Source organism: Miniopterus schreibersii, assembly GCF_964146895.1.
Source record: "Miniopterus schreibersii genome assembly, chromosome: 14".
NCBI classification, from domain to species: domain Eukaryota; kingdom Metazoa; phylum Chordata; class Mammalia; order Chiroptera; family Miniopteridae; genus Miniopterus; species Miniopterus schreibersii.
Window position 1 is genome coordinate 19,950,806 of NC_138114.1, and position 17,523 is coordinate 19,968,328.

General features: G+C 49.0%; 1 protein-coding gene and 1 pseudogene across 2 annotated transcripts in view; one reads left to right on the forward strand and one right to left on the reverse strand.

Moving 5' to 3' along the window:
• LOC308567311 (small ribosomal subunit protein uS2-like) overlaps positions 1-17,523 on the forward strand; it is a 558,798-nt pseudogene that overhangs the window by 112,504 nt on the left and 428,771 nt on the right. The window lies entirely within an intron of this gene.
• HK1 (hexokinase 1) overlaps positions 1-17,523 on the reverse strand; it is a 59,793-nt gene that overhangs the window by 5,430 nt on the left and 36,840 nt on the right. The window contains exons 5-15 of the mRNA XM_081158594.1: positions 16,851-16,946; positions 16,296-16,395; positions 15,996-16,179; positions 14,230-14,385; positions 11,479-11,712; positions 9,248-9,552; positions 7,760-7,908; positions 7,336-7,455; positions 5,937-6,032; positions 4,270-4,369; positions 1,307-1,490 (exon numbers count right to left, since the gene is read on the reverse strand). Coding sequence (XP_081014720.1) covers positions 1,307-1,490; positions 4,270-4,369; positions 5,937-6,032; positions 7,336-7,455; positions 7,760-7,908; positions 9,248-9,552; positions 11,479-11,712; positions 14,230-14,385; positions 15,996-16,179; positions 16,296-16,395; positions 16,851-16,946 — 1,724 coding nt within the window. The remainder of the gene's footprint in view (positions 1-1,306; positions 1,491-4,269; positions 4,370-5,936; positions 6,033-7,335; positions 7,456-7,759; positions 7,909-9,247; positions 9,553-11,478; positions 11,713-14,229; positions 14,386-15,995; positions 16,180-16,295; positions 16,396-16,850; positions 16,947-17,523) is intronic.

Consider the following 17,523-nt stretch of genomic DNA (forward strand, 5'->3'; position numbering starts at 1 on the left):
AAAACCCAGAGTACTTGGTCAGGCACCTAGCAGAGCTGATGAAGACATGCAGGCTGGGGGATTCAGGAGGCCACAGCACTCCCAAGGGCAACCTGTTCTTGGGGTTTTTATTTCCTGCCTTCTCCACGCTCAAGGGCTTCAAGAAATGACAAAGGATTTAAATACTTCCATGACACACACCCAATCCCAGCATCTCCAACCTGGGAAGAGTCCATTGTAATCTGGATAGTACAGATTTCAGGTGGTCCACAGAAAAAAACACGAAAGGGAGCTATTACTATCAGTTCCCACCCAACCCTTCTCATTCCATCGAGAAGACCTTCTCAGTTTGGCACTGATATAGCTTTAACCCCTTCCAACACCTGCAGATGTCCCTTTTTAACAAAGGAGGGCTTCGTTTAGAGCCTTGGGTAGGCAACAGTGGCTGGAATTAAGTAACATCTTCTGCTATGTTCATTTTATGATTGCCATCTATTTATGGTAATACTGGGCTTTCTGGTGTCTTTTTTCCTCCCTCATTAAGTTTAAGTAAAGAATATACACTGATTTACAGAAAATTATTAAGAACAGCATAGGTGATATTTGGAAAAGACAAAAATCCTGAGGGTGGCTGGAGAAAAACTTGTATTTGGGAGGCGCTACCCAGCCCTTCTTTCCACTCCTGGGGACACAGCTTTAGATCCACTCATCCTGGTGAGGACAGAGGATGGCCTCAATCCTGGGAACTTGCGGCATAGGTCATTTATCTCTATGCTGGGATGGGGGGACACTGCCATCTCAAAGAGGGTCCCTGAGACCCAAGCAGTAAAGCTCCACACAGCCACTAGGTGGAGCAGGAGGTCCCCTATGGGAAGGATGACTGCAGAGCCTCGGCCTCGGCCCTGAACAGAAAGCCCCCCACCCACCTCCACTGGCAGATCTGAATTTCCCTTGCCCTTTGACAACTGCGGGTCAAGTGTGTTCTTCCACGAAACAAGACAAAAACCTGCTGACCAAGAGGAAGGCTAGGATGCTCCAGGATGGACACGGTGACTGATAGAAGCGGTGTGGCCACCCCCACCCTGTCCCCAGATGAGGCTCCTGAGAGGACATCAACCGGGGCCCCCTTGTACCATGTCAGGGGCCCATCCCCCATTCCTGCTCTCCTTGGGCCAAAAGCCAAGGTCAGGAGGAAACCTGAGGGAGGGACCAGTCTCTGAGCTTCTGTGTAGAAACTACTCCTACTAGGAACTTCTCTGACTGTAACAGGCAGACTGCCCTCCCTGTCCTGACCCCCTTATGTGCCTCCTCCAAGAGGCGGAATTACCTTTGTTTCCCAGCGTTTAGAGAATATTCATCCACCAGTCTGTCGTAGTTTGTTCTGATATCATCCAGACACCCGTTGTCCCCAAAAGCACCCCACTCCATGTTGATACACATCCGGCCCTCATTCCCCTCCAGCATCTCCACGTTCTTCATCTCTTCCATGTAGCAGGCGTTGCTGCCAGTCCCTGTAATACACGAGGGGAAATGACTGCCATGCAACTAGGCCTGGGATCCAGACAGGGGTACAGTTTTGAGATAAACAAGGTAATAGCTTCATTCCCCAGTGTTTTCCAGAAAACCCTCAAAATCTAAAGGGCGAGTTGGAGCTAAGCCATCCAGAGAGCATCTGATTAACTTACTTTATACTAAGACACAAATACCAAGAGCCTCCTCTGTTTACTTGTCCAGGCAGGGCTGTTTATTTTAATAGAAGATGGTCTTACAACAAAAGGATGCATCTTCAATGGCGAACGTTAAGGTAATATTCAGATTGGAAGGATATTTCTCTCTCCTACTCCTGCTCCCTGTTCCTCTCTTTCTCTCTCTCTCTACACACACACACACACACACACACACACACACACACACAATATTTTATCGGGGGGCTGTCTACTACTATATCATGAATGTCCACTTATCTTTTATCAAAGATGATCATGAACTATGCCTGCTCAATAAACTCTCCTAAGTGTCCCAGAATGAAGCCCACAGTGAGACTTGAAGAGCACTGTCCTGAGCATTTCAAGGGTGACTTTCTAAAGTGATGATTCCTCACCTTTTTGGTATCACGGACCTCTTTGAAAATCTGTTGATTCTCCTAAAAGGACCATTTCTCTGGGTGCACCACACACTGTACACACACGCTGACCAATGGATTCCAGGGGCTCAGGAGTCTCTGATATTCATCCCTGAACTCCCCCAGAGAAGGGCTACTCAGACTGTGGCCCCCAAAGATCGGGTGGGACCACAAACTCACAAACTTCTGTTCTCATCCATGGGGAGTTAAGTAGAGAAATTGAGAGGAATGGTCTAAAACTTTCACAGCAGTTTCAACTGCCACAATATCCAAGCTTGTGGTCCTCGACCTTGTCTCAGAGAATGGACTGGAAATTTAAAAACCAACCAAATAACCAAGGAGTCTTTTGCACAGATATTTTAAATATGCTCCTGGGCCCGGCCGGTGTGGCTCAGCAGTTGAGCATCAACCTAGGATCCAGGAGATTGTGGTTCGATTCCCGGTCAGGGCTCAGGTTGCAGGCTCGATACCCAGCAGGGGCGTGCAGGAGGCAGCCAATCAATGACTCTTTCATCACTGATGTTTCTATCTCTCTCTCTCTCTCTCCCTTCCTCTCTCTGAAATCAATAAAATATATATTTTAAAAATAAATAAATATGCTCCTGAATCACCTGGAGAGCCTGCTAGTTAAGATGCAGATTCCGATTCAGGAGGTCTGAGGTGGGGCCTGAAGCTCTGCATTTCTAATAAGCCTGCAGGTGGTGCTGACGCTTAGGGCCCATGGACCAGACTTTTAGTAGAACACAAGGACATTCCTACTGGCTAGACGAAAAGGGCTTTGGTCGTTTTCATAACCTTTAAAGAAGCTTAAGTAGAAATCACAAATGCTTCTGGCTGTGTAACTGGATTATTTTTGTTTTTTGTTTTCTCAGCTCCCTTTCACCTAAAGTGTAAAACTGAGAAATGGAGGTGGGTGCAAAGAAAGCTGAAACATGGAAATCATACCTGGGAGTTCTGAGCAGAGGTCAATTGACAGGGAAGGAAAATGTGGCCTTGCATATGCAGCTGGAGCTGTGGAGAGCCACCACTCCCACCCCACCTTTCCTCCAACCCCACCCGCCTCTCCTGTACCAGGAGCAGATAATTGGGCAGGAAGGTGAGGCCAGGCCTGGAAGTGGAGAATGTGCTGCGTCACTCTGGCTTTGCATTTCACACCCACACCCATTCAGAAGGCAAAGAGAGGGAGGGGTTGAGTGGAGAAAGCTTTGCAAAAGAAAGGAAGAAACAACAAAAGAGGCCCAAAGCCAGGCCCCCAGGAACCTTTCACCCTAATTTTCTGAATTTCCATAGGAGTCAAAAATAGTTTAACAAAAAGGTCTTCCTGGCACCAGCAGGGCAGCCTACTAGGGCTTTATCCCATCTCCCAAGCAGCAGGGTGCACCCCTCCCATCACTGACTCTCTCTCAGCACTGATGTTTCTCTCTTTCTCTCCCTCTCCCTTCCTCTCTCTGAAATCAATAACCAACATCTGGGTCTCCAGATGTTGGCTAAGAACAGGGGTCTTTTCCCAGGCGCAGGTTCAATTAGACACATGGTTTTCTCATAGCCCAAATCAACATGCTTCAGGAATTATGTGCTCTTAAGGCCCAAGCCCCTAATGTGCTTGGGCTATAAGGAAACCCACTTCAGTGGCTGGGACCGCTCACAAACAGTGGCTGCTAAAGGCAAACCGACACCCAAGACTACTCTCTAGCCCTTTCCCATGGTCAGGACAGAAGGACAGCGCCTCTTCCTTCCCAGCCGCAGGCCTGGCAACACCTGCCTGGAGCTTCTCCATACCAGCCCAATAGCGTTGCCCTGCAGGCCAGGCCAGCACCAGGCACTCCCACCCCACCCACCAAGCCATGGGAGGAAGGAAGAGCCACGGGAGGAAGGAAGAGCCACAGGAGGAAGGAAGACCTCCTTTGAGACCTCATTCCTGGAAAGCTCCGTTCTTGGCAGTTTGGTCCCAGTCACTGTGGTCAGTATTGGGGGGGGGAGCCCTCTGGAGGGCTCTGTAGCCTTGGTCCAAGATAAAACTCTGGAGGAGGTAAGGGGACAGTACTGATAGATATCCTGTCGCCCACAGATATACTGTCCCACACAGAGGGCGGAGCTGCTGGTTCAAGGCCCCACAAAACAGGAAAACCCAGCCTCCCTTGCTCCCAGGAGAGCTTCCAGACACCCACCTACGATGAGTCCAACCTCACAGGTGGGCTCCTCATAAGCACAGGTCATCATGGTGCCCACCGTGTCATTGACCACAGCCACCACGTCCAGATCAAATTCCTTTGGAAAGAAAGGGACACAGCTTTAGCTTTAGGGGAGGAACAGCACTGCCTGGCTTGAATTCCGCAGGTTTGCTGGGCTGCGCTAGTCAGAAAGCCAGCAGTGCATCGTCGGCAATAGTTTTCTCACGAGCCTATAAAAGGCAATTAAATGCACCTTCACTGACTAACCACCTCCTATTAATGATGTATCTAAAGTTTGAGATCTAAAGAAAGGAAGTATTATTAAAGAGGTGGCCTGGAGGGAATTGTTGAATGGATGAAAGACAAGGGACTTAGCCAAAAGGATCTTTCTCCTAGGAGTTTAAAGTGTTATAGCCTTTCAGAGGATAAAATGAAAAGACCAAACCCATTTCTCAGACTCTGTCTTTCAGAACTAGCCAGGCAGGTACACAAAGGTGCACAAGGATATTCACTGCATGACTTGCATGAGCCACAACAAGAAATAGCCCAGAAATAGATCAAAAGAAGCTATGTAAACCACGGTTCAGACAAGCACGGGATCCTGTATGGCCAAGAAAAAGTATGAGGTTGGTCTATATGTAGTGACGTGAAAAGATGCTTGTTTCATATTAAACAAAAAAATATGGGAATATTAGAGTTTATGTGGTATGATCCCCATTTTTTTAAAAATGTGGGTTGGTATATGCATGGAAAGTAAGTTGGAAGAACACTAACATTAAGAGTTGTGAAATAGGCAAAAATAGATCATCAGGTTTCTTTTTAATGATATATTAGCTGTTGGCTAACATACTCTTTCAGGTGCAAGCAATCCCTTTCAAACCCATTCATGTCAGTCTTCCTGACTGCCTATGTATTTGTCTGCTCTCTTAAACTGGACATGTTTGAACTGATATTTTTTTTATCTTCTTACTGATTCTCTAATTAATTAATTAATTAATTAATTAATTAAAAGAAAATCTCTGGAATTTTTCATTTTATATTTTGTCAATGTTCTCCAGCCAGAGACCAAGAGAAACACAGCTGCAGGTGAACAAAGCTAGACTATTGACTGGTTGCAACCCAGGAGAACATATCCCGTGGGGCATCTCTGAAAGTGTTAGAAAGCACTTCTTATAGGATTTGAACCTGAGTTGGTGGTTTCAGGGAGGGTTCAGAGAAGTGGGGCTTGGTCTGGGTTGGATGCTGTCGGGAAGCAGGGCGGTTCTCTGCGTGTGTGGGTCTGAGTTCTGCCGTGATTGTGGGCACTCCTATCCTGTCCAGTTCCACTGCGGCCATGGAGCAGCTGCATTGATGTTTATGTTCGGCGCGACTGTGTCCAACAGGAGGACACCAAGATCAGAATGATGGGGCCAGGCTGTGCCCAGCTGTCAGGGACTGCTTTTCCCTTTTCAATCTGTAGGAGAGTTGTGATTTTACCTTTTTAAACAAACTATCCTTTAACAACTCAAAACTGTTCATCTCTGTTTTACTGCTGACCGCTAGGGGAACTTTTTACCCAGGTTGCATGCTTCTGGATTGTTTGAATTCTTTTATGATCAGCAAGTATAATTTTTATAACCCGAAAGCACAGTAAAGATTTTTGAAAACATCTTTGTAATAGTTACCTCTCTCCTTTTTACCGCATCCCTTAGTAAAGTGGCTACGTCGTGCCCCACACAGTCGGTTGCCTTAAACCCCTTCGTCCATGTGATCAAGATTCCCTGAAACGGAAAGGAACCAGGAGAGTCCTGTGTAATTAACCCTTATGGAGAGAGCCCACTCCTTCCTGAATAAACGTCTGCTGAGAATTTACAACACAAAATTCCATTCCTTCCCGAGTAGACTTCTGCTGAGAATTTACAGCGAGACTATGCTGGAAAAACTGAGGCTCAAACCAATAAAATACTAATAGCCGCTCTGCAGGCCTGACCCCTTCTCACCATCCTCACAGCAATTTGGTTTATAATCCATTTCACAGGTGGAGAAACTAAGGCATAGAAGGTTAAAAGGTGCTGCCCCTGATATAACCAACTAGTTCCTCTGAAGAACAGTCTGCCAACAACACAAGTAGAGAGATGCAAATTTTAGTAACATTATTACTAAAGTAAAACTGAGGTTCAACTGGGCTGCAGTTATACAGGAGGTGGGTGTGTAAGTGAACTGCAAAAAACAAGTTTATATGGATTCAACTTCTGACACCTAAAGGCCTTACAGGGGAAAAAGGCCCCAAGTCAGCACTGTGACTGCATTAACTGGCTTCCAGAGGTAGGTGGCCCTACCTAGCTCCCCTACTTCTGACAATCATATGCCTCAAACCCTGCCCTAAGGCCAAGTGTGATGCAATGCCCCCTCCAGGGCCTCCTCCCTAGCCACACATCCACCAGCGACACACAGAGGCACTATGGCTCTTCCTGCAAGACAGGCTTGGTCTTGCTTCCATGACTCTGCAAAATATGTTCCCTCTGCACAGAGCATGGCCCCACCTACTGACAGCCCTCAGCACAGTGCTGGATCCTCTAGACGGAGAGCTCCCTGAGGACAGACACTGTAACCTTCAGCTCTCCCCAGCTCTTACTATTCAGCAGGTTCTCAAGCCCTGACCTTGGACCCTGTTTCATCCCACCTATCAAACAAACATTTATTAAGTATTTCTTCTGAGGGAACTAGGGCGTGTGGGGAAAAAGGTCCTCACTCAAGAAGCATAAACATAGCAGAAAAGAAAGACACAATCACTACTAACTTTAGAAAGTACTATAATGGGGCAACGTTAGAAGGAGCAGGGGACACAGAGGAAGGTGAGATTCTTTTTGTCTGGAGGATGGAAGGCTTCCCAGCAAAGATAAATGCTTTAAATGATAAAAGAGTCTTAAGATGTACTGAAGGGTGTGGCATAAAGCCTGGGTCAACCCACTGTGACATCTGAGCCATGCCCAACATTGAGGGATGACAATGAGGCTGGAGAGGGCCTCCAGAGCAGCTCACACTGGCCAAGGGACAGTCAGTGCTGCCCAATGTCTGACTCACCGCATCCAAGCTCGTCTGCTTGCAGGGAAACGAAAATGTGAAGCCCAGAGGCATTCTGGGGCCTTTGATCCCCATGTAGTCCAGGAAGTCGGAGATGCAGGTCACGATGTGGTCAAACAGCTTTGGGAGAAAAGAAGGGATTACGTTCTCTGGTTTCAGATTTTCAGTGCACTGATGCAAATGCACATGTGTGCACACACAGGCATGCACCCTGACACGTCAGAGCAAGTCCCCTTCTCCAGGATCTTCGCAGCCCCGAGCATCATAAGCCCAGCATAGCTGAAAGTACCTGATGCCTTCAGGCCACAAGGACACAACTGCATGGCTGTGGGCATCACATGGCAGGTGTTGGGGACAACCATTGCCACTGGCCATGTGTGTGACACATGCGTGCGACCATGGTGTAAAAGCAAAACCATCTCACCTCTTCCCCGGTGCCCTGCATGATTTCAATGGGAATGGCGTAGATCTTGTTGTGCATTTCCACCGTTCTCTTTTTCCCACTACGGATTTTCACCAGCAGAACTCGGAAATTTGTTCCCCCAAGATCCAGGGCCAAGAAGTCACCATGCTCTGTCATAGTCAAGAACATAATGTCAAAAACAGCTAAGTGCCTCATGGCAGCCAGTGACTCTAAGACTACAGACTTTCAAGGGAGAAACCCCCATATTAAATAAAGAGGAGAAGCTATAAGTCTCTCCTCCAGCGCACAGCTCAAGCCCAGGAAGGGGTGGGCACCAACTCACTGACTTCCACAACCTTTGAGCCACACTAGGACAAAAGGCCCCACGGATGAATCACTTGTCACAATAAACAAACAAACTTCACCAGGGCTACTAAAAAGCTTGGTAACAATAACCAATTACAGGGAACCTCACACAAAAACCAATAATATATGTCAGTGTGTAGAGTGTTTGCAAACATGGCCGCAATCATTCCCCTCCTGTCTACATGCTTCTTTGCAAAGAAAATTTGCAGCTTTCCCATCAAAAAGTGGAGTCTATTTCTGCCCCCCTTGGATCTGGCCTGGCCAAAGACTTGCTTTGGCCAACAGAGTGTGGCAGAGGCCAAGCTGAGCCAATCCCAGGCCTCCAAAAGGCTTTGAAGTCTTCCCTCTCCCTGTGGATCCTGCTGCTGTCATATGAACAAGCCCAGTGGTTGGCTGGAGGATGACACACATGGCCAGGTTCTCCTGTACCCCAGCTGATGCTAACCAACTGCTGGACATGTGCAGGGGCCCTCAGCTGACCCACCAGTGACTGCAGACACGTGAATGAGTCCAGCAAGGATCAGCCGAGCCTGGCCCAGGTTGCTCATCCCACAGACTCATAAGCAATAATAAACGGTTGCTGTTTGAGGGTGGTTTATAATGCAGCAACTGAAAGTAACTTACACGTAGGACATAGTCACGTCACAAACATGCATAACTCCAAGGGCCCACCTGAGAAGCCCTTCAGAGTGCCCACAGTGGTCATCTCCAACAACGACCAGCAAGGTCAGCATTAAGGGCTGACTCTGTTCTCCAACCTGCCTGGGTGGGAAGACCCCTAGGCCCGTCTGCCTGGGCACAGCCTGTCCGGGCTTAGGAGGGGTCACGGGTGTTTATCCACCCGCTGGTTTACTGTGGGTGTGAGGGAAACTGAAACATCTCAGCGGGCGGGTTTTGCCCAGCGTCGTCCCGTTGAGAACACTTTCTAATCCCTAGCAGGGCTGTGGTTCCAGTCACATGTGGGCAAGTCAGTGGTAAACATGGAAAAGAGGCTTTGAGTGAGTGTCCAGCTCTTGTCAAAACCATGCGAACCCAGTGCAAACGCATCCGCCGGGGACGCAGAGCTCCCCGTTGCCCCACCGGGACGTGGTCACTGGTATGGGAAGCGGGAGGGGCACGTCGGCCCCCGGCAGAGGCCCTCACCAGTCCCGTCGGGAGTGCTCCTGACGAAGGAGGGCAGCATCTTGACCACAGCCTTGTTGTTGGTCGCCTTCCTCAGCCCCAGGTCCATCTCCGTCCGCATCCTCTTCTTGACCTCCAGCAGCATCTCCTTGGTGAGGCGGAAGTGGGACAGGGTCTCCTCTATCTGCCGGTGCTGCTCGGCCAGGCGGTGGGCCACAGCAGTCACCATGGCTGCGCCCTTGGCACTGCCACTCTCCGAGAGGAGGAAACGCACATCGGAGTCGGGCACCAAGCGCCTCAGCGTCTTGTGGAAACGTCGGGAATACCTGGTGGGGCAGGGGCACAACCGCTGGACTGAGCCATGTATCAAGAACCCCCCGCACCCCTTCCTTTCTTTTGTCACACTTCAATTCCGTTCTTGACACTTGCCTGTTTCATTATACAAGTCTTACACTGTAGGAAAGCTAACGAACGCAGACAAGTGAAAAAGAAAAGCAACATCGTCCACAGTGACCCCTGAACAGAGGATCCTCATTATTACATGAGTATGGAATTTGGAAATACACGGTCCAAAGGGATGTTGTCCTCGACCGCGACAAGGAGATAAGACGGCCCACCGCTCAGAGCCCAGGGCCGGGCAGTCAGGTGAGAGGGTGCGAGTGAGCCCCGCCACCTCCACAGCAGGGGCCTGGCGCCCGGGCTGAGCCCTGGAGGCCACGGGGACGACAGTATCTGGCCAGCGGTGATGTGCTGGGAACCAAATGAGTCCATTAAATGCTCAGATTAGTAACTGGAACTGAGAAAAAGGGCTCAATAAATAATCACTCTTGCTTTTTATTTTCGCTTGGTCCCTTCCTTCTGCCCCCAAGAGTCTGAACATGACTCAGTGGCTAGCAGAGGGCTTTAGGCAGGACTCACTGAGACACAGAACTTTCTCAGAGCCTGTGGTCCGCTGTCAGTATGGAAGGCTGAATGCCAAAGGAAACAGGGAAACCGGAATCCCGAAATATTAACTTAAGTGGTCAACTCCAGGGGGTGGGATTAAAAATGACTTCTATTCTCTGTGTAATTTTTTTAATTGCCTCAAGTTTCTATATCAAACATATGTCACTTCTGAAATAAGAAACATTTAACCAAAGTTATGTTTTAAACGTGATGTCGCAGATAAAGAGCTCTGGAGACAGCTGGTGGTAACTGTTGTTCAACAGCGTGAATGTACTTCATACTACTGAACTGTACACTCAAAAATGGTCTAGGATAGTAAATTTTATATTATCTGTTTTTAACTACAATTAAAAAATTTTTGTTTAATGTGATGTTGCCAATCTCTAAGCTCTCTTGTCTAAAAATCTGACAAGAAATCCTCCCCCCACACCCCAGATGACTAGTTTCATTGTCAAGCATTTACAAATACTTAAAAATACAAAGAAATAAAATTAGGACCCTGACAGATAATAATATCTAACTTGCACAAAGCCTGTCCCCTCAGCAATACATTAACTATTTCCACTTAAGTCAGTGTTCGTTTAACTGTCACTAGAACTGGGTGTGAAGGTTCAGTATCTACCTGCCAGGCCACTTTGCATGCACACTATCTATCCAGCGGGAAAAACATCTGAGATCCTAAACAGAAAGTACGTCATAGGTAGTCATTGTTCAAACCTAGTATATAAAGACTCAGAATTCACCTTCGGCCTTTTAAAAGGGTAAAGCCATGTTCTCAGTGCCAGAGAAGGCTTTGGAAGCTAAGGCATCCAACAGACAAGAAGGCAGCAGGGGATGATTCCTCACCATCAGTGGGGACTACTCACAGCTTACACCTCCCTCTGCCTCTCAGATGCAAAATGTCAACAAGTGCCCATTTAAAAAGGTAACATCTGAGGGGATTTTAAAGGAATGAGGGCGCTGTACCTATGACCCAAACTACAATAAGGATAAAGGTCCCTGATGAAATGAGGACAAGCAAGAGAATTGAGGCTACAGACACTGCCCAGCACCGCCAGCAGCTAAAGAAATCTCGAACAAGCCTTGTGAAATGAGGAGAGACGACGGTGCGGTGCAGCAGCAACACCTGCGAGAAACGGCCGAGGGCCAGACGCTTCCCAAGCGGGCAGCTCTGACCTTTCTGCCCAGGACTAGGCATTGTCCTGTCTGCCAAGAACACTTTCACTGGGTGCAAAAGCCTGACCTCTGGAGCGGGTCCTTAGCCCAGACGGGTACTGCGTGCCAATTATAGCGAAGGGCAGACTCACTGTGGGTGCGTCTTGTAAAGAGACCCGTCGACACCAACCGTGGTCCGCAGCCTGGGGACGCCCTTGTTATCGCGAAGGCGAGTCAAGATGGCACTCAGTGTTGCAGCCACCAGGTTGGCAGAGCGGAATGAGACGATGGTGCACACGTGTTGGACCGCAACACAGTCGTCATCGGATGGCTCCACTCCCAGGCGGGTCAGAATTTCTTTGGCATTGTTGAGGCCTTCCTTATTCCTGCGGAGTCAGAGGCCAGGACTCGTGAGTGAAGGACCTCATCAGGCAGTGCAAAGCTCTGAGGGTCAAAGGCCCTGGAAAGGCCGACGCCATTCCCCAGGTGTGTGTGGCAAGGTAGGAAGACAGTAAAACGCCTGAAAAGAGTGTGAGAAGGGGTTTCCTCCATAAGAAACACCATGTAGTGCCACCAGGTGTAGCTCAGCGGTTGTACATCGACCTAGGATCCAGGAAATCGAGGTTTGATTCCCAGTCAGGGCACATGCCTGGGTTTCGGGCTCGATCCCAGCAGGAGGCGTGCAGGAGGCAGCTAATCAATGACTCTATCATCATTGATGTTCCTATCTCTGTCTCTCCCTCTCCCTTCCTCTCTCTGAAATCAATAAAGATATATTTAAAAAAAAAAAAAAGAAACACCACAGAGTACTGTGAAACACTGTACTATGCCGGGTTATGACACGCACATGGAAAGGAGCAGGGAGGCGAGACCACACGGCCTCTGAACAGGTGGAGAAACAGCTGCTTCCGCCCCGGGGCTTGGGGCTCAGCAGGCCTGGGGGAATCTCCTGCTTTTCCAGGCTGTGAGTTGCTCCTAGATGCTTAAACATTCTTCCTTGATGTTTTCCAGTCCAATCTGAATTTTCTGCACACATGCTTTGTGTATCTGTTGTTGAATTCATTACAAGGTACTTTATAGTTTTGTTACTATTATAGACGGTGTCTTTTTTAAAAATGTATATGTGTGTATATAAATATATATTTCTCTTTTTTTCTTTAATGTACCATAGTAAAGTAAGATGTTAACAATGGGGAAAACTACATGAGGAATCGTGGGCCTACTCTGTACTATCCTTGCAATTTATTTTAAACATATATAACCATTTTCATGATTGCCAATGTATAGAAATATAATTGACTTTTGTGTCTTCTCTCCGGGCATCTTCCTAACCTCTCCTGTTATCCTACTCACTTCTCTAGATAGACTTCCTTCTTTTCTTTTCTTTTTTATTCTTATGCCTGTAATTTCTTTTTCTTTTTCTCTTTCTTATTCTTGAAAACATTATCTAAGACTCCAGGGCAATGCTGAACAAAAACAGTGAGACTGTCTTGCTCCTGATTTTAAAGAGAATGCTTCTAACATCTGTACAGCCATGTTTTTCATAGGCATTTTTTGAGATAGCCTTTCTTACAATATACATGCTTTCTTGAGCTAGAGTTCAAGTGGGTTTTTGTTTCTTGGTCACCAAAGAGCCAACACCAGACAAAGGCCAAGAGGAAGGCAGGCATTTCCTGCCTTTGTCAGTGACCCTGAAGACAAGCCCTTCCCTTCCCAGCAGCGGAACAGGAGACTTGAGAAGATGGCTGGAAGCTTGGTCCCATGCTCCCTGCTTACTGCAGCTCTGCACCTATCACTCCTGAAGGAGAGTGATCCTAGGACAAACACCAGTACATCATATCATAGGACGGAATAGCGGGTCCAGATACACCCCTTTCCACTTCCTTCAGCCTCCTCTAACCACAAAGACAGCTGATGCGCATCCTCCCCCAGGAGCTGGAGTTGTGAAGCTGCTGGCTCTCTCCGAGTTTTCAGGACCACAGCAGAAGCAGCGGGAATGACCACTTTGTTCAGAAATGAAAGGGCACTTCTAGCCCCGAGCTGGTGGCACCCCATGGCTATATGGAGTCTCCCGAACCAGGAACTGAACCTGGCGAAACACAGAAACCAGCCACAAGACCCGAGTCCTTTAGACTCAGGGGCGCCCACCTATAGCAAACTGCCACAGGGTCAAGTTCACCTTCTTCCTTCAGGGTGAAGGCCTGCAAATAACAGTCTCGGCAAGAAGTCTGGGTTTCTTATGTTGAGGCCGAAAGGTAGCAGTCAGGTTGCTGGCTGGACTCTGTCCTTCTGTGTCTATCTGTCCTGTCTCATGTACTGACCAATGTTCCTCAAAGGGAACACTTCTTCTGGCTGTTAACCAAACTGGGTCTTCTTTAATATGCTAATAATACTATAAATCTCTAAAGGAAGGATAAATATGCAGTATTTCCTAATCCTATTGGCCACAAAACCCTTTCTTCAGGAACACCTAATTATCTTGAATCACTGGGGTTCCCTGGAACATAGTCTGGAGAAGGTCCTGATATCCCAAGGAGGAATTACAAATCCAGGGCCCAGGCTCAGCCAGCTCCTAGTTCACCACTAGGATCATCTCTAATCTCACCCTGTTCAGGGGAAGGGGAGAGAAGAGGGTCGGAGCGAAGGACAAGAGGCTGTTTCTGTACCTACATCATCCATGAATCATATGCTGCTGACTAGAACATTCTTTAATGAGCTGACACCAGGTACCTGCAGGGAGACCAGCCCAGGACAGGGCAGCTAAGAGACGACAGATGGACCCAGGAAGCCCTGGCACTCTTGAGGGAGAAGCCCACCAAACCAGGACTCAAGTGATAACAAGGGACCTGTCACTCTTCTGCCCCCCTCACCCCCCCATTAAAACTTCAAGAGGTGGCACCTACCTTTCAATGGCTGACACATCAAGGGTGTTAAACTTTCCTCTGGTGAGCAGCTCTGGGGTGATCCGCCCTTCAAATAAAAGGCCCTCCTTGGCCATCTTGACCAGGATCAGTCGAACCAGCTCCCCCAGGTACATGCCACTGACCATCTTCTCAAACCTGCAGGAGAAAAGCACCCAGCACTTGTCAGGTCCTTCTTACGTATCTACCACTGGGGCAACTCATGAAGAGTGGGACAGATACAGAAGGAGATAAGGCCTCACCTCTCACGAGCTCAAAGCCTCGCTAGCAGGTGAGACCACACACTTGTGTGATTAAGCAAGGGGACCCCACACCTATCCCCAGGGTGGGCAACAGGAGGAGAGTACCCCAGGAGCAGGCAGGGAAGGCTGCCTGCAGTCGGGGGAAACATCAGGATTTAGAAATGAGCAAAATATGATAATCTCCTACAAAACTTGATGCTGTACTTTTTAAAAAATATATATATATCTTTATTGATTTCAGAGAGAGGAAGGGAGAGGGGGAGAGAGAGGGAGAAACATCAATGATGAGAGAGTCATTGATTGGCTGCAGCCCGCAACCCAGGCATGTGCCCTGGCCGGCACATGAACCTCGATTTCCTGGATCCTAGGTCGAATCTCAACCACTGAGCCACACCCGGCCAGGTAATGCTATACTTTTTAAAAGGGCTTTCATCCCCATCGCTCTCTCAGGGAGATCGCCCAGGCCTGCGGGAAGGAGGTGGCCAGGGAGCATCCTCTCCATTTCCCAGTTCAGAAGGGTACATGTCTTCTCGGAGGGAATGCCGAGTAGATGACAGGGCTGAAATGCAGCCATTCCCATGGGACCCCTGTCACTGGTCACCTCCTTGGCATTCATGTTCTCCCTCTCCAGCCAAAAGGACCAAGAAGAACTTGCTTTGAGGAACCCACTTCTCCCCCCACTAACCTCTCCCTCAACTCCAGGGGATGGCTGAGTAGCTTAAAGCAAGCAGCTCATCTCTGCTTCCAGGCACATTCAGCCACAGGCCTATCACAGAGTGAACCCCCCTCTTGCCTCCCTTGAGAGGTGTGATGTGAGGTGTGGACTCTGTAACTGCAGCAGCCATTCTGATGCCAGGGCTATAGGGGAGAGGCTGCCGCAAACGGGGGTTCAATGCCATGTCTGAGCCAGACTCAAGCCTGAGTCTGCTGACCAGGGGCCGGGAGAAAGCCCTGAGCAGGACAGACCAAAGAGGCAGGTCCACATCCGGGCAGCTGGCCTGTCCTCTGAGAGCCCAGCTGGCACACCCAGAGCTGGCTGTGACACAGCAAAACAATCTGTTCCATTCAGAGGCAGGCCCGGAAGCCAAGGATACTACCGCACCTGAGCACTGGGCCCTCCCTCATCCGTCAACATGGGTACAGGGAAACACAGTTCTCATTGTTCCTGCTCCTGACAGGACCAGACAGCAACAGAGAGGACCGTCCCAGCCACAGCTGTGTTGCGGATCCCCGGCAGGAGAGGGCCTTTCTGAGTCCTGCTTGCCCAGTTGCCAACCCAAGTACTTATTGGAACAGCCACTGTGCAACCCTGAGCCAGAATCTCAGAGTCTGCAGACCCCACAGCTGTGTCTTTCTCCAAAGGAGAAAAAGGTAATGCAAATCTGATGGGCTTTTCCCTTTGTGAGCACTCAGCTTTCTTCCCCTTTCATCTCCCATCCCAAATCTTATGTTTAGTATTCCCTGAGTCATAGAGATGATTAGTAAGGAAAGGTGGGTGGGACTCACAGCTGTTTTCCAGGGTTAAGAGATCCCCGGTCTATCTCGCGGTCAAACTCCGTGCGGATGTCTTCCAGGGCTCCATCGTCCCCGAAGGCCCCCCACTCAGTGTTGATGCACATCCGCCCCTCGTCACCTTCCACCAGTTCAATGTGCCTCAGTTCCTCCATGTAGCACGCGTTGGTGCCAGTGCCTTGGAGAGAGAGAGAGATGAGATCAAAGCTGTGATCACATGAAGTCACAGAGAGGAGGCTGTGCCTTCTGGAAACACCGGCTAAAGGAAGGGACATGGAAACAGGTGGAAATTACCAATGATGAGGCCAACTTCACAATGCTGGTCGTCATAACCACAAGTCATCATGGTCCCCACCGTGTCATTCACCACGGCCACGATGTTGGCATCATAATCCTGGGGACAGATAACAGGGTGTCACCATCCACACGTGGGAGCAGAGATCACAGCCTTAAAGAGAGAGTGGTTTTCATGACCACCATTGCTCCTGGAGGTGGGGCTGCTTTCGTCACTGCTGGCACTCGCATTAACCAGATTGAGTGCCGTGATTAAGTTATGGAATTGCACAGTCCCCTTAATTATCTGGCTTAAGATTCTTTTCAGAGTCGGATTTATACACAGAGCCACAGCCCTCTGCAAATCACCCCACTGCACCCATGTGCTGACTGCCCTGCTTCCCACCACCGCAGGCTGCACCGACCATGCCGGTTCCCTGCACAGCCCAGCCCTCCTCTATCAGAAGGAGGCCATGCACTACTGCCCCCCCAACCTCCAAAAGGGCCTTGGTGTGTTTTAGAACCCAGCTTTCTCCCCACATCCCCACACCTCCGCGTGGCCTAGAGAGAAGTTACCCCGCGCTTTTTGATGGCTTTGTTAAGCAGCTTCACCACATCCGCTCCCTCCACTCCGCTCGCTTTAAATCGCTTTGTCCAGGTGATCAGAACGCCCTGCAAAGGAGAGCAGAGGGGTGCGGTAGGACAAAGAAGGCTGGGAGGCCTCCAGAACCCCCAGGCCCTTGGGGAGGCTGCTCAAGGACAACGACAAAGCAGAGGCCCAGAGGGACCAAGTGGCTGGCTTCAGACCACACTGGGTAACAGGACCAGGCTGTCCCGTTTCCTGCTCGTCCACCTACGTGGTGGATTTCTCTGGTGGCTGCCATGGGACAATGCTGCAGCCACGGCAGCAGTGTTACACGGTGTGCAAATCTAACTGGATGTCAACTGCACAGCCAGACTTCATTTAAAAAGCAAACAGGGGAAATGCAGCTATTACCTCATCACCTTCCTCACTCTGAAAACAAACCTCACTTCCATAGGCCCAAGGAAAGAAAGCAGGAGCCAACAGAGAAGGGAAAATGCTGAGCTAACTCTAGGCTAATGAGCTCCAAAGAGGCAGGTCCTGGAGATTTACGGAAAATATGGACTCTTTGCAAAGGATTTATGTCTCTTTCCCAACTTTGGAACTTAACTGCCATTTGAAAGCAGCGACTCCACTATTTCTACAATATGACCCATTTCTGTTTGT